The 18,152-nt window shown below is 35.4% G+C and overlaps 1 protein-coding gene across 1 annotated transcript in view; it reads right to left on the reverse strand.

Moving 5' to 3' along the window:
- Positions 1-16,390, reverse strand: part of LOC150105077 (uncharacterized) — a 252,392-nt gene extending 236,002 nt beyond the window's left edge. Inside the window, exon 1 of the mRNA XM_090395112.1 lies at positions 13,772-16,390. Within this exon, the coding sequence (XP_090251238.1) occupies positions 13,772-16,390 (2,619 nt within the window). The remainder of the gene's footprint in view (positions 1-13,771) is intronic.
- Positions 16,391-18,152: the final 1,762 nt, after the last annotated feature.

An 18,152-nucleotide genomic window follows, 5' to 3' on the forward strand; every position in this document is an offset into this window, starting at 1 on the left:
AATAACCAAAATAATAAATTTAATTTATAACAAAGGAGAGTTACCAAAAGATTTTATGACCTTAATATTTATACCTATACCAAAGAAAAGTAATGCAGTGAACTGCAAGGATTTTAGAACAATAAGCCTCATTTCCTATACATCAAAAATTATGAGAATTCTAACATGGAGAATTGCATCTGAGAATTTCTTCGAGAAGATCAGTTTGGTTTCAGGAAGGGTAGGGGAACAAGAGATGCAATTGGACTGTTAAGAATAGTAAGTGAAAGAAGTCTGGAAGTGAATAAAGAAGTTAATATCTGTTACATAGATTTTGAAAAAGCTTTTGACTATGTGAAATGGGATAAGATAGTGGAAGTAATGGAAAAGATTGGTATAGACTGGAAAGACAGAAGGCTAATTATTTCACTATACATGGGACAAACTGCCATGGTGAAAGACACATGATACAACAGAACAGGTATCATTAGATGAGGAGTAAGACAAGGCTATTCTCTGTCACCAATTTTGTTTAATATGTATTCCGAAACAATGTTAAAAGAAGCACTGGAGAATTCAGAAGAAGGAATAAAGATTGGAGGTAGACAGATATTAGCAATACGATATGCAAGTGACAAGGTATTATTATCAAATACTGAAACAGGATTACAACATCTGTTGAACAGATTACTGGAGTCCTGTTATAAATTATGGAATGAAAATTAACATAAGAAAAACAAAGGTAATGAAAGTAGCAAGAAAAGAGGCAAATATAGATATCAGAATAAATCGGGAAAAATTGAATCAAGTAAAGACATTTAAATATTATTACTACCCCAAGACCTCATGGAGTCAAAGACTCATCTGGGAGAGTGATGGATGCAGTAATGGAAGATGTAAAAGTGACATAAAAGCAAGAATAGTGATGGGAAGAGACGACTTTAATAGAAAATGGAATTTATTCAGAAATAAAATGGACAAAAACCTAAAGAAAAGACTAATAAAATATTGTCTGTGGAGTGTTGCCCTCTATGCAGCTGAAACTTGGACATTGAAGAAAGAAGAAATTAAGATTTTGGAAAGCTTTGAGATGTGGATTTGGAGAAGGATGGAAAAAATCAAATGGACAGATAAAATAACTAAAGAAGAGGTCTTAAAAAGAGTATAAGAAGAAAGAATATCATGGAGCTAAAGAGTAACTCTGAAGCAAGTGATGTCACTTCGGGGAAAGTGGCATTTCAAAAATGTCCATAAATGCAAAGTGTTGTAAGTCAGGGTATGCCTGTAATGTTTAACTTTGCAAAAGGAAACTGTGAGAAAGAGGATGATGAGTGGTTTCTTTGCATGGAGGGTGCTTGAACCATGGAATGCATTGCCTGATAGAGTGGTGAGTGCGAGAACGGTCAATGCATTTAAGGAGTGGTATGATAGACTTTGTGTTTCCTAGGAGGGACCTCCCTCGATGAATCTTGATAGACTTGTGTTTCTTAGAAAGGACCTCCCAGGATGAGTCTTTTGACTCCATGGAGGCCTGAATAATAATAATAATAATAATAATAATAAGCACAAAGTTTTTGTTGAAGTTAACAAGATGGGAATTGATAAATTATGTTAAAGTGGATCTTGATTCATTAACATGGTTATGTTTTATAATTTGAAACCAGTGAAACCCTTAACCACCAAACCTGTCAACTATGCCATATTTAAGAAAATTCTTGTTTAGCAATTTGCTTGTATTTTACAATAAAGTAACAGATGTACTGGACAAGGGAAATTCACATATAGTGATATAATGTTTAACTTTGCAAAGGAATTTGGCATAATGTCATAAGACAAGTTTCTGCTGAAGTTAACAAGATGAGAAAAGGATAAAATATGTTAAAGGGGATGTGTTTCATTAACCTAGTTGTAATGTTATAGTTATATGTTTTATAACTGTGAAACCAGTGGAATCTTTTACCTTCCAAATGACCTTGAAGTGTATAGACATCAAAGTTGTCAAGGGTGTGAAGTGCATATTAAAATTTTAATACCATTGCTATTACACTGAAAAATCATGGATACAAAGTATATGACAAGTGATATATTTCATCCATATGGATGCAGATGTGGTTAATCAAAAGAACTGATAAAAGACAACTATATGGGCTCCTGACAGAGGTTCACTTATTTTTCATGCAATACTAATATTATCTAAGGGAAACAAGAGTAGTCCGACTGAAGAGAGAGGTATGGTATAATGGAGAATGTTTGTGCTGGTGGAATGGCCTCCAAGACACAGAGATTGTTATGTTTGTACATAAATGTAAGGAGTATTTGTAATAAGAGAGCTGAGTTTGTTGCATTGATCGAGTCATACTGACTCAAAGATAATGCCTAAAGATAACTGAAATAAGTGAAACTTGGTTGTTTGAGGAGAATGTGATGTTGGGAATACAAATGGAAGGATATATACTTTTCAGGAAGGATAGGAATGTGAAAAGAGGAGGAGAAATGCTGTTAATCATTGCAGAGGAATGATGTCCACAAATTGCAGAAATAGATAGTGCACTCACAGATTCTGAATCTGTGTGGTGTGAAGTTGAAATTAACAGGCTAGTATATCTGATTAGATGCTGTTATAAGCCAGGGAGTGTAGAGAATACTGATTGTGAAATGTTTAGGCAAATTGGTTGGGCATGTAAAAAGAAGGTGATACTGATGGGTGAATTTAATTACAGAAATATAAAATGGAAGGAGGAGATAGTGAAGGAAAGTGAGTTTGTTGAATTTCTGAGAGAGAAATATCTTACACGGCATGTGACTGAAGCCAACCAAAGGCTTTAATGTTTTGGATTTGGTGATAACTTCGCAAGATATAGTTGTTAATTAAGTGTTGACGCTGCTTCCAGTTGGTGAGAGTGATCATGAGGTACTTGTTTGGGAAGTGGTAAAACAAGAGAAGGTTACTGCCAAAAATGGACGCATGTTAGTCCGAAAGTACGGAAACAAAGAAATATATGTGAGAGTGAAAGTGAGAAGAATGATAGTGAAAGTTGAACGTATGTTGTACCGAAAGTACGGAAACAAAGAAGGATGAATGAGAGGGAAAGTAAGAAGAGGGGGTCGAGAGTTAGAAAGTTAGAAAGATTTAATGATAGAGAGAATGTGTCGCGAGGTTCGGAAGGTGAATTGGATTGGATGAAGCAAGAAATGAAATGGATGCGGAATGAAATTAAGAGAATTCAGGTCAAAACTATTAAAATAAATCATGATGGCATGAAAGAGTTAACAAAAGATGAGCGAGTGGCGTTGTATGGCAACTCCATTATTAAAGGTGTGCTAGAGGATAAAATGCACAAGGTATGTTTTCCAGGCGGTAAAATGAGTAGAATGATTGAGGCATTGAATATGAGGCGGGAACGAGCAAAAGAGTTAATTGTATTAATTGGTACAAATGATCTGAGAGAGAACAAAGAGCATATCAAAATGAATGTCAGGAGACTGCTTGGAAAGATAAAGGAGAATAGTGTGACAGGAAGGGTAGTCAGTGTGTTGCCTAGGTATGATTGTGGTGAAATGAGGCGGAGAGCAAGGATTATGAATGATATTCTGGCTGAAATGTGTGAGGAGATGGGAGTACAGTTTGTTAATGTGTGGAATGAGTTTGAGGGACGAAGTGAGCTGTATGGGAGCGATGGACTGCATTTGAGTGGTTATGGTGTGAGTCGCTTGGAGAGACTGCTGCTGGAAAGTGGAGAAGTGAATAGAGAGAATGAATCAGATCGAGAGGGGAGTGATGTGGAAGAGCAGGAGAGTAAGACAGGAGAGATTGAAGAAGTGGAAATGAATGGGGAAGTGAGTGGTATGAGTATAGAAAATGAGAGAATGGGTGTGCAAGAGGAGCAGGGAAACGGGGAGGCTCAGGGTGGACAGGGATACACAGCGTGAGAAAGGTGGATGCTCCAAGAGGAGGTGAGAGCATGTGTAGGCAGGAAAGTAATGGGATGATCAGGGATCAAAAGGAAACAGATGGAATTGCAAAGGGTTCTAAAATGAAGAAGCAGAAAGGGAAATGGCCCCAGTCCAGCATGGAGAGATCACATCGAGTGAGTGGTATCAGTGGAACTAGCTGTAGATCCAGAAATGAGTTGTTGTGTTTGTATACCAATGCTAGAAGTATAAGAAACAAGGTGGATGAAATGGTTGCACTAATTGCGTCTGTGCACCCAGAGATTGTCGGAATAAGTGAGACATGGTTAGATGAGGATGACATCCTGACAGGAATAGAGATGGAAAGGTATGATGTGTTTCGTGAGGATAGAAGGGGTAAAAAGGGAGGGGGAGTGCTATTGATGATAGAGAAAGAGTTATGTCCATACAAGGTAGAGATGCAAGAGGGAAATGGGGCCAGTGGTTTTGAGGGAGTATGGTGTGAGATAGAGGTGAATAGAATCAAATACTTGGTGGGATGTTGTTATAGACCTGGTAATGTGAATGGTGGTGATAGTGAAATGTTTAGTCAAATAAGCCAAGCAAATAAGAAAAGGGTGATCATTATGGGTGATTTTAATTATGGCAATATAGACTGGAATGAAGAGATAGCAACTGGAAGTAAAGAGAATGAGTTTCTTGAGTTTTTGAGGGATAACTACCTCAGACAGTATGTAACAGAGGGCACAAGAGGATTAAGGGTCTTGGATTTGGTCATCTCATCGGAGGATGTAATTATCAATGAGGTATCAAATCATCCACCAATTGGTGAAAGTGACCATGAGGTGATTACTTGGGTGGTTGCCAGCAGTGCAAGGACCCCTGTGAAAAAAGGGTATATGTGGAACTACAAGGGGGTTGATTATGAAGAGCTCAGGAGACAGCTTGCAGGTGTAGCATGGAATGAGGAGTTAGCTGGAAAAGAGATCAATGCAGCTTGGGGGATTTTCAAAAAATATTTAGTAGATGCAATGTCTATATGTATACCATGGGTGAGAAGGTTAAATAAGGTAGGTGTGTGATGGATGAATAAAGAGATTAAGCATGCAATACAGAGAAAAAGGGCATTGTGGAGGCAGCATAAGAGAAGTGGAAGTAACCAATTTCATGAGGTCTACAAAGACCAGGCAAGGAGGGTGACTTGGTTGGTGAGAGTAGCTAAAGAGAGGTATGAACAGCAGTTAGCTAATGAAGCTAAAAAGAATCCTAGGGAGTTCTTTCGATATGTAGCCAGCAAAAGAAAGAATGATTATGGAAGGATGACATTGATTGGAGGAAATGGTATCAAGACAGCTGTTGCAGAATGTGTGGTGGAGATACTTAATGAGCAGTTCATAAAGATCTTTCAATCTTGTGAATGTGACTTCATGGAGAGATTAAGAGCAGTTGATGATGGGGAGGTGAGACTGACTGTAAGTGAGCAAGAGGTGTTTGGGGAGTTGAGTAAACTAGATGTAAATAAGGCTGTGGGACTTGATAATATATCACCGCGTATTCTGAAGGAATGTGCCAGAGAGTTGACACCTGCCTTGACATATTTTTTTAATACGAGTCTTGCATTTGGTCAAGTCCCTAAAGAGTGGAAGGAGGGCAAGATTGTGCCACTTCTTAAAGGAGGTGATCGAACTCAAGCATCAAACTATAGGCTTATCTGTGTGTCAGGTGTTGTGGTTAAGTTGTTGGAGAAGCTTGTGAGAACTAGGATCCAGAGTTGTGTTGAAAACAATGGTATAATCTTTGATGGACAGCATGGATTTGCTAAAGGGAGGTCATGTTTTAGTAATCTACTTACTTATTACAATAAAGTGACTGCTTCCTTGGACAGAGGAGAAGGATACACAGTAATATACTTGGATTTCGCAAAAGCTTTTGATAGAGTACCTCATGATAAGTTGACAGTCAAACTAGAGCAGATGGGGTTGAATATTAGATTAGTGCATTGGATTGGAGACTGGCTATCTGATAGGTATCAACAAGTTGTGTATGGGGGTGCAATATCCAGGAAAAGGAAAGTCACTAGTGGAGTGCCTCAGGGATCTGTTTTAGGGCCATTACTATTTATATTAATATTAATATAAATAGTAATGGCTGTGTATATTAATGATATTGGCAAAGATTTGGATGGCGATATTCAGTTGTTTGCAGATGATGCAAAGTTGGGACGAACCATAAAGAGTAGTGAAGATGTTGTGGCCTTGCAAGAAGACTTGAATAAATTGAGTGATTGGGCAAGCAAATGGGGATGCGAGTTCAATGTTGCAAAATGTAAGGTTTTAAAATTTGGAAAACAAAGATGGGATGCAGAATTTATGCTTGGTGAGAATATATTGTTGGAAGTAGAGGAAATAAGAGATCTGGGGGTGATAGTGGATAAGGATCTAAAATTTAGGGGACACATCGCCAAAATTGTGAAGACAACACAAAGACTTCTGGGAATGATGCGGAGGACACTGACGTGTAGAAGTAGGAAGATTCTTGTTTCATCGTATAAGACTTTGATTAGGCAACACATGGACTATTGTGCCCAGATTTGGTCACCTGGTTTTCAGAAGGATGAAGAGATGTTGGAAAGGGTCCAAAGGCGACTGACTAAGGTAGTTTCTGACCTCTGGAATGTCGAGTATGAGGAAAGATTGAAAAGATGTAATTTGCAGAGTCTAGTGGAGAGAAGGAAGAGGGGAGATATGATAGAGACCTACAAGTTGGTAAGAGGTTGTTATAAGGGAATTAGGATCAATGGTGGAGAAGTTCTTCAGAGAATAGTGGGAGATCAGGGGAGAACCAGAGGTCATCCCTGGAAACTGTATAAAGAGGGTGTGAGTAGGGGAGTGAGAGGCAGGTTTTTTTCGTGCAGAGTTGTGAGTGATTGGAATGCCTTGCCTGAGAGTGTGGTGTCTGCAAGGAGTTTGAATGTGTTTAAGACACGGTATGATGAGATGTGTGTGAGATAAAAGGACCTCCTAGATGAGTCCTTGACTCCATGAGGTCTTGTTTATTAATAATAATAATAATAATGTGGAAGTATAAAGTGGGTGATTATGGGAAGCTCTGTAGTCAATTAGCATCAGTATGTTGGGTAGATGAGCTGTGCAAAAAAGATGTTGAGACTGCATAGAAATTCACAAGGCAGTATCTGACACAAGTAATGTATAACTGTATACCAAGGGTTAAACAAGTAAATAGAGTAGGAGTGAAATGGATGAACAATGAAATCAAGCAAGCCATGTTAAAAAAGAAAATGCTATGGAGAAGGTACAAGACAGTTGGTGGTGACAGCTAGGAAGGTGACAAGGTAAAGAAAGAAAAGGTGCAGTATGAGAAAAGATTGGCTGGTCAGAGCAAGGTTAACTCAAGGGAATTTTTTCTGCTATATGGCAAGCAAGAGAAAGAATAATTATGGGAGGTTGACACTAGTAAATAGCCATGGCAGCAGAATAACAGTTGCAAAGAATATAGCAGAATTATTGAACAAGCACTTTATCAACGTATGTCATACTGGTGTAAATGCTGCAGTGCAATATATAGAAGGGAGGCAAGTATTAGGAGAATTGGAAGTGAAAGAATAATAAGAAGTGTATCAGGTGTTAATTGGGTTAGATATAAGGCTGTAGGAATTATTATTATTATTATTATTATTATTACGTGACACAAGAAGACATTGAGAAAGAATGGAATAATATAAAAGAAATTATCGCATTAGCAGCATATGAAAGTCTAGGAACACACAAAAAATATCATAAAAATAAAAAATTACACATATGGGACAATGAAATAAAAACAATAATTGAAAATAAAAAGCTGGCTTTTAAAAGATGGTTAAGTAGCAAAAAACAAGAAGATGAAATTGAATATAAAAAAAGACGACCAATAGCCAAAAGAGAAACCAGAAAGAAACACAGAGAAAGCCGGGAAAAATTTGTATCATATCTAGAAAATGACATACAAAATAAGACCCAGTGCATTCAAAATACTAAAACACATGAATGCAGATGTAAAAGATACTGCAAATATAAATTGTGAAATAGATGTAAAAGAATTCTTGGATTACTTTACAGATCTTTGGATGGATAATACTGGCATCAAAAATAATTACACAAGAAACTTACAAAATACAGTTACACCCCTAATTATGTAACACACGACTTACATAAATTCGCAGTTATGTAATAAATCTACCAGCGCATATGAACACGTTTGAGTACAGTAGGAGATGCCTCGTGTGGTTAGCTCAGTCACTTGTTATCACTGCTAGTTTCATTGCTTTTTTTACCCTTAAAATGGAATGCAAACACAAAACTGAATGTGCTGGTAATAAATCTAAAAAACAAAGGTCTCCAATTACTTTAGAAGAAAAGTTGAAAATAATTCGTATGTATGAAGGTGGGAAAATTCTATCGGAACAGCTCAGGAAATAAATCGACCTATTTCGACAGTGAATACAATAGTGAAGGATACAGTTTGCAATGTTGAAAACATGAAAGGTGAGGTAGCGTGGATGGCACAATTGATACCAAGAAGAGAGCTGGGCCCGATATCAGAGATGGAGAAATTGTTGTCTCACTGGATCGATGATCTGACACAGAAGCAGATACCGTTAAGTTTACTTATTATACAGGAGAAGGCCCTTATACAAGGATTTAAAAGAGCAGGCCAACATCACGGATGCAGAGAGTACATGAAAAATATTAAAAATGGAAAATATCTGATTAATGGCAAAAAATTTGATGTAAGACAGTGGTATGAGTAGCCATTGAATATTTTATTGTATGTATGTAACTTACATAAAATTCGAGTTACGTAAAGGTTTACAGAACGCATTACTTACATAACTCGGAGTGTAACTGTACCTTAAATGTTATGATAGCAATGAAAGAATTAAAGGACAACCTAAATAAAATAAAAAATGGCAAATCAGCAGGAGAAGATGGGATAAAACTCAGAACTGTATAAATTTGCTGGAAAAAAATTTCACCAAAGATTACTAAAATTTTTAAATAAAATATATACAAATGGACAAATACCAATAAAATGGAATACAAGCATAGTAATACCTATATTTAAAAAAGGGGATAAAACAAAACCTACTAACTACAGAGGTATTAGTTTATTGAATACATGCTATAAAATATATAGCAGAATACTTACTGAAAAACTAAAAATATACAGTGAAAAAATATTATTAGAATGTCAAAATGATTTTAGAAAAGGACACTCTACAATGGATGCAGTTTTCTGTTTAAAACTACTTATAGAAAAAAAGAAGAGAATTTAATTTGGAAACTCATCTTTTGTTTATAGATTACGAAAAAGCATTTGACAAAGTAAAAAGATATATACTGTTTGATATATTACAAAGAATAAATATACCTAATATTTTACTACAAGCAATATTGAATATATATAAAGATAATGAAATAAAAAAATAAAAAGAAATGAAAAGTTATCTGAAAAACAATCTATAAACCAAGGAGTAAGACAGGGATGCCTCTGTCTCCAACACTTTTCAATATTTACATTAATGAAATATTAATACAGTGGAACACCTTAAACAATCAAGGAATACAAATTTCCTGGAATAACAAAATAAATATGCTATTATTTGCAGATGATCAGGTAATAATAACAGATAAGGAAGACAATTTACAAAGAGAAATATATAATTTAAACATTGTAGTAGAACAGTTTGGAATGAAAATTTCCATAGATAAAACTAAAACAATGGCATTTTGTGGACAAACTTCAGTTAGAAGCAAAATAGTTATTAATAATAAAATAATAGAACAGATAAATACTTTCAGTTATCTTGGATGTGAAATATCATATGAAGGATAAAAAGACATAAAATTAAAAACATCAACATTTTTACGGATTATAGGCCTGGTAAATAGAGCACTCAACCCAAATATAGTACAAAAAGAAACACAGTTGAAAAATGTACAATACTTTAGCAGTGCACACATTATTATATGACAGTGAAATTTGGGCAATAAACAAACAAAATAAACAAAGAATAAAAACAAGTTAAATGAGATTTATGAAAAGAACTGCAAAATACACATTATTAGATCAAAAAAAGGAACGAAGAAATTTTAAAAGAACTAAAAACAAAATCAATAGAAGAAAAACTAAACAATTATAAACAAAAATGGATTGAACATGTAAACCGAATGGCCAACACCTGACATCCGAAAAAATAATAAAATATAAGCCAATTGGAAAGAGAAGGCAGGGTGTACCTCATAAAAGGATATTGGATGGACAATGAGACTGGAACAGACCAATATGGTCTATACCCGTAATTAGTGTTATGATGATGATGACCTCCAGAGAGTCCAAAGACTCATCGTGGGAGGGCACCTATTCTACAGCTCTCTGTCTCCGCCACTCAATCCACCATTTACAACAAACCGCAACCACCATTAACATCTATGCCAACGCCATCTACTGCCCACCACCACCAGTATTTTCACAGACAATCACAAACATCCATGCCTATGGCAGGATACAAATTTGTAGCCATTTGGCTGGAGAGCAGATTACGCTAACCAACCAGAATGGATGACATATCACTACGTATTCTTAAGGAATGTGCACCACAGTTGGCTATGTCCCTGATCTGGTTATTTAATGAAACTTTTACAGTGGGTAGGGTTCTTAAGGAGTGGAAAGAAGGCAAAATAGTACCACTCCACAAGCATGGTTCTAGGACAGAAGTTTCCACTTATAGACCAGTCTGTATAACTGCAGTTGTAGTCAAGGTGTTGAAGAAATTGGTTAGGAATAGAATACAGGATTGGGTTGATAGATATGCATTCTTTATGCTGGTAAGCATGATTTGTAAAGGGTAGGTTCTGTTTTAGCAAATTACTTGCATTTTATGATAGGGTAATGGGTGTCAGATAAGGGAAAATCATATACAGTGATATTCTTAGACTTTGCAAAAGCATTTGATAGATTACCACATGATAAGTTGGTGTACAAACTGTAGAGGATAGGAATAGATAGCGTATTGGTTTAGATGAATTGGAGAGTAGCTCTCTGAATGATACCAGCAAGTTGTGTATATGGAGCAATGCCTCATAAAAGGAGGGTAACCCATAGCATGCCCCAGGGTTCTGTTCTTGGGCTCCTCATGTTTAAATTGTTTGTAAATAATACATCATGTGGACTAACTGGGAATCTTCAATTGTTTGCTGATGGTGCAAAGTTGGGAACAATTATAAGTAGCACTGCTGATGTTAATTCCCTTCAGGAAGGTTTGAATAGACTTCTTTTTACTTAGACAAAGGATGGGGGTTGTAGTTTTAATATTGATAAGTGTGAGGTGCTGCATTTTGGAGTGCAGAAATATAAGGTCGTGTACTATATCGGTGGTGCCATACTCTGATCTCATCCATTTCCTCTGCAGGAAATGGATGAGATCAGAGATTTGGGGTGATGGTTGATAGTAGATTGAAGTTCAGAGTGCATATTGCAAGTCTTGCAAAGACTGCACATCATAGTGCTGCTATGATAAGAAGCAGTGGCGCACCCAGGGAGGGGACCAAGGGGCCCTATCCCCCCCCAAAGAAAAAGGAAATAAACACTAGAAAATTTTCCAAAAATCTTTTCCTAATTAAAATTCATTTTTTTTTATATTTATGTTGTGTCTTCTATTTCTATACTACTTGTCATATTTTGGCGATCACCGAAGATGCTCAGTCATAGGTCGTATGCAATGCGTAGTGTGTATTCGTAAATCGTCTACTCAACTCGGCCCCCCCCCCAGATTAAATCCTGAGTGCACCACTGATAAGAAGTACTCTAACATGTAGGGATGAGGAAGTGGTTGTACCACTGTATAAAGCACTGGTCAGACCACTCTTAGACTATTGTGCTCAAATTCGGTCACCTGATTTTCAGTATGATACGGAAAAATTGGAGAGAGTCCAGAGACAAGTGACTAAGACAATACCAGGACTTGGCTATGGAGAGTGATTGAAGAAATGTGGATTGCAGTGTTTGGAGGACAGGAGGAAAAGTGGTGCATGATAAGGACATTTTAATTGGTGAGAGGATTTTATCGGATTAACCCAGATGGGATTATAAAAACAGTAGAAGGGGAAAAACCAGAGGCCATCCCTGGAAGTTATATAAGAATGTGGTGAAGAGAGGTGAGTGAGGAGTAGATTTTTTACATGGAGAATTGTCAGTGAATGGAATGTGTTACCAGAATGTGTTGTTAATGTAAGAAGTGCTAAGGATTGTGAGATTCCATATGGTAAATATGTTGTCAATCAAATGAACCTCCCCCGATGAGTATGCCGAATCCATGAAGAGTGCAGTAATAATAATAATAATAATCTGAAATCAAGTGTTAATTTCTGTCTTTCTGGCCTTCAAAACTTACTTTTCAAAGCCAAGTATTGTTTTGTTACTTGACTATCACACCAGCATAACAATTTAGGTTTTAAGTAAAAAAAAAAAATGTTATCTGTTATTTTCTTTTCTTTCTTCACCATAAAAAAATTCTGTAGGGTTGGCAGTCCTGAAATGGAGGTGTTTGGAATGTTCTTCTTCTTCTTTTCAGCTATTTTCTGTCTACTGCTGGACAAAAGGCCTCCTCCAGTTCCTTCCACCTTTCTCTGTTCTTGGAAATGGTTGACCAATTTTTTCCAACAAAATTTGACAGTTCATCACTCCACCTTCTTTTAGGGACATCCTCGGCCTCATTTCCCTTCTTTTAGAATCCAGTTCGTTAGTATGGTGGTCCATCACTCATCTTCTCTTCTGGATAGATGTCTAGCCCATTTCCATTTTAGATGCTTGTGGTAAAGACTGATGTCAGTGATCCGAGTCTGGCTTCTTATCCAGGTATTTCGCTTCTTCTTATTATTATTATTATTGTTTGAGACTAAGTTTCACAACCATATGTGATGACTGGAAATATACACTGGTTAAATGTCTTCCTTTTTAAAATAGAGTAGGACGTCAATGTTTTGAAAAATGCTTTTCAATTTTCTGAATGCACTCCAGGCAAGTTGAACTCTTCTATTTATTTCCTTTTTGAGTCCAAAGTTCCACAGTTTAGATCAATGAGATGACATAAATATGTATATGAAGAGACTCTTTTCAATATTAAGTTTCGAATATAAGTTTTATAAATGTTAACAACATAGTAATACTAGATAGGATTTTGCCATGTATTTTCATTGCATTAACTGCCTAGGATCACAAGTGAGCTTGAAAACCAAGCATTGGTTTTTTTACACGGATCCCTCCTTTGTGTAAATAAATTTATCACTCAACTTTTTTTTTATACTCAACATTCATTTCTTCCTTAATGGAATTATAAGCAAGATGTTATTTAATGCAACATCCTTTTATAAATAGTTTTTAACAACTGAACTGTATTCTACCATCTATATCATTCATTTAAGTGGGAATGATAGCAGGAATGACACACGCACGTACACGCGCGCACACACACACAGAAGGGGGGGGGAATGCAGGGAGGATGCAAATAAAAATACAGCAGAGATAAATTTCTTTTGAGATTAAACAATAACAGTTCAGCTAGTTACTGAGAGATTTCATTATAAAGTCAACTCTCACTATAAAAAACACTAGAATGAATTTATGCACAATAACAAATTATCTGAGAGTCCTAGTCACTTCTCTATAGTTTCAGTGCTATGATAAAGAAATTCACTACAGCAAACTATTCCTTTGGTCTATATGAGTTTACTATAGTGACAGTTGACTATTTTGTAAATTAAAACTAAATGTAAAATAAATTTACTGCTACTTGAGAACAAAGTTATAAAATTTTACACAATACCTGTAATGGCAATTCATGAAAAGGTAACTTATCTTCTTGCTTGTTAAAAAATTGCAATATGCTATTTTCGGAAAGTCGTGTGTATACTACCTTCCAAAATCGACTTCCAGTTATTTTCTTTTTATGAGGTTGCCGAAGTAGCATTTTCCACCCATCCCCCTTAAATTTTTGAGGAAACTCTTCAAGTGGCTGTGATACATCATCATCAAACAGTGGTGTGGTTGGACTTTCTTGGGATTCTGTTTTTCTAATTCCAGCTTCTCCTAAAGCTGGAACAGGTTCTTCATCCTTTGGAGCAGCATTTTCTTCTTGTTTAGTCTGTGCTATTTGTTCTACCATGTCAACTGATTCTTTGTCAAAAGGATTAAATCGTGATATGCCAGTTTCAAAACTTTTAATTTGAGTCTTGGGTGGTGGTGGTAACAAAGGTTTTATTTTCTCTTCTTCTGAATTACCTATAGGTTCCCCCTTTGGTTTTATATTAATGAAAAAATTTAAATTATCATCATCATCTTCTTCAAAAGAGTCTTTTGATTTTAATATAGTTTTCAAATTGTCAGCAGCAGTTCTTTTATCTAAAAAAGGATTATCATTATTCTGTGTTTGCAAAATGTCTTCAGCACTTTTTTCTTTATTAGAAGAATCTTTAATCATAAAAGGATCAAACTCATCTAGATTTACTGAATAGTTCTGTAAGTTATTTGAAGTATGATTTATATTTTCAAATTTTGAATCAAAATCTTTAAATGCATCATCATTTGTAAAGCCAAATGAAGTTTGAATTTCAGCTAATTTTTGATCTTCAGAATGTGTTGTGGTTACTTCTGATAATGCAGTTTTACCAAAATTAAAAGGTTCAAGTGGTTGTAAAAGATCCTCCATTTGGCTGCCATTAGGTTTATCACTGTGAGTAGTTTCAACTAAATCAGAAGTGAATGGATGAGAAATATGAGTAGTATCACTACTTGGCTTTAAATCATAGTTATTTCCACTGCTTTGTCTCCTTCCATCCTTTTCTTGATTATTTCCTTCATTTATTAGAAGAGATTCATATGAAACTAGGGATTTGCTTGTTTCATTTAACTCGTCATTATAAGGACACTCTAAGGTCTCAATTTTGCTTTTATCCATTGTTGTATTATTAGAATGTACAATTTCTGTACTGAAGAAGTCAAGACTGGTGTGGTCAAGATCGATATTCTTTTCTTCACTTTTGAATTCAGTGTTTTTTTGTTTATTTGTATTCTGGGATGATGATGATATGGCCATCTGATCAACATTATAATCTATATCCTTCATTAAATTTTCAGAAGAATCCACAATCTTTGTTTCCATTGGCTCTAATGAAGTTTCAAATAAATTTATATTATGTGTTTCACTAAAACTACTTTTAGCAAGGTCTTCATTTGGATAACTTAAAGAACTGTTTTTCATATCTATTAGTTGTGTTTCACTTGCAAAAGGATCAAATAATACATTGCTATCAGATAAAGCATTCTGATTAGGATTATAAATATTTGTTTTATATATATTATCACTGGTTTTAATGGAAGACGACTGAATATTTGTTTCTTCAGTATTTCCAAATGGATTACTACTTGGCCAAGTTTGTGCACTTGTAAAAAAATCAAAAGAGCTCTCTAACAAATCATTGGACAAACTGGTATAATCTGTTTCTACCAAAAAAGGATTCGTTGTATGTTTTAGTATTTCTGTTGTTTCAGACATTCCCTCTGTGTGTTTTACTGATGTATCAGTTATTTTATTTGGACATATTACATCAAAAGAAGTGTCTACAAAAGTCGATGTCTCAGGTAAGTTTCTTTTATCTATAAATGATGTATCAAAGGGATCATCAGAATCTTTATTATCAAGAAAAAGTAAATCTTGAACATTTGTAAATGTATTAGAAGTAGACGAATTATCTTGAAACCTCAAATCTTTGAATACAGACTGATCTGTTGTAAATTCTTGTAATAAATTTGCTTCTTTTTCTTTATTTTCTTGTGGTTGTTGAGATATTTCTGTAGGTAGAATGTTTTTGGTTAGTTTGGATGAAGGAGGAGGAGGAGGTCTTTCTGGACTCTTTGACTGTAACTGCATTGAGGCACTTTCTTTTTGCAACTGCTGTAATTTTTCTGCTGGAGGAGGAGGTGGCCGAACAGGCATCTTTGGACTTTTGGAACTTACGTCTTTAGTTAGAGGAATATTACTCTGTGAAGCTTGGCTAGAAGGTGGAGGTGGCCTTCTAGGAGGAAGTGGACTTTTTGTAGGCAATGTCAGGGCTTCTCGTCCGTATTCATTTTCAGTTTTCACAACATAAGAAGCAGGTGGTGGTGGCGGTTTTGGAGGAGCTCTAAGGCTCTTTGTTTGAGCTAAAGTTGTTGGACTTTCATTCTGCTCAGTCGCTTGTAACTGATGAATTGACTCTTTGGGAGTTGAAGGCAAAGAATCTTGTGTACTGTCTTTTTCAAAAAATCCTAAACTGTCTTGTCGTATGCTTCCAGCAATGTCTTTAAGCTTACTTAAAGTTGTGTGGGTTTTCTGTACAGTTCCCTGCGCTTTTATAGATAACTGTTGCAAAAACTGCCATTCTTCACCAGGTTTTGGTTTATGCATTGTATTACTCTGCGGTGTCTTGTGCACATCTTCATATTTCTCAAAATCTTCATCATCACCACCCCCTCTTTTATGTTCTTTTATTTTCTTCTTTATAAAATTCATATTGCTGGAAAAATAATTAAATCATAAAACATGTGCATAGTTTTTTAATGTATTGAAGAAAAAAACTAATAAATTAAAAATATATATACATACACACACACACACACCCTGAATTGTGTATATTTTTAAATTGAATTCTGTCACAAAAATGTTGTAAACCTATACTACATTCACTAAGAGTTATACAATCTGGAAACTCTGCTCTACCAACCAAACACCACAATATTTTATATCTATATGGATGGAACTTTTTCAAAAAATACACTTCATACCTATATATATTTATGAAGAATTGAATGACTAGAACCGAGATTTAAGTAAAAAGGTTTTACTATAAAAACACTACTAGTTTTGGCCTGTAACAGGCTTCATCAGGTGACATTATAAAAGAAAGAAAAAAGAAAAAACACTAAACACTGAAGGTTAAAAGACTATGAACAACATACAGATAGTCATTCAGCTGTAATCATGTACTGGCGTTCACGTGATGCTGCAAGCACACACTCTCCCAACAATGCAACAAATGAAAGAACAGCTTTAAATACAACTACAACGTTTTCATGCTAATTATGTATAGAGACTCTCTATGTTCTTCATAGTCTTTTAACCTTCAGTGTTTAGTGTTTTTTCTTTTTTCTTTCTTTTATAATGTCACCTGATGAAGGCTGTTACAGGCCAAAACTAGTAGTGTTTTTATATTAAAACCTTTTAACTTAAATCTCGGTTCTAGTCATTCAATTCCTCATAAAAATATGTATGTTAACCGAGTTAATGATCATTCTTTCATCTATAACCTTTATGACGAGGCTTCTATTATTAATAATAAAAGAAACTTCAACACGACACTGAAGTGGATTGCACTAAGCATCAACAGGTTGGTCTTCTTGAAACGTTGCAAATTTCATGCTGTCTTTCCTAAATTTATGTGCTTTAAAGAAAACATAACAACTGAACGTGCGAGGAGAATCTATCATAAAGCTAAATTAGACCTACTGTCTGAAAGAATCTCGGATACTAAACGAACTCTCGCTTTTCTTTTCAATAAAAAAAAGAACTATAGCGGAGAAACTGGAAGAATCTCTAGATCAGAGGTTCCCAACCCTATGCCTGTGGGCACCATGGCACCCGTCGACCAATTTGTGTGTGCCTGCCGCTGTTCAACCGTGTGCCGTATATTTTGAAATAATCACGCAACAATTCATGGCATGCTATATGACGCATGCGTTAATGACACATGACGAGTATTAAACGCATACAATGTAAAGTAGATGCACATTCGAAGTTGTTCATTCCAGTTTAAGAACTGGAATATCATTATATTCTCCTAATTATGAAGCACTGGGCAATGAAATGCAATGCCAAAGATCACACTAACTTACATACATATATTTAAATTTTTATATAATGTAAACTTTTAAGTAATAAAACATTTAATTATAATGTAAACTTTGTATGTATTCATTTAACAAAAGAATTCAAAAAATTTGCTTGAAAAAATAGATGGTGCCCGTCACCCTATCAGCATTTTAGAATGTGCTCTAGGAAATAAAAACGTTGGGAACCCCTGCTCTAGATAACGAAAGTTGGCATACCTTTAATACATACTGTGAATCTCAAGCAGCTGCAATACAATATAATAACAAAGTAAATCTTATAA

Source organism: Typopeltis vanoorti, chromosome 7 (assembly GCF_054136105.1).
Source record: "Typopeltis vanoorti isolate ZY-2024b chromosome 7, IOZ_Tvanoo_1.0, whole genome shotgun sequence".
NCBI classification, from domain to species: domain Eukaryota; kingdom Metazoa; phylum Arthropoda; class Arachnida; order Uropygi; family Thelyphonidae; genus Typopeltis; species Typopeltis vanoorti.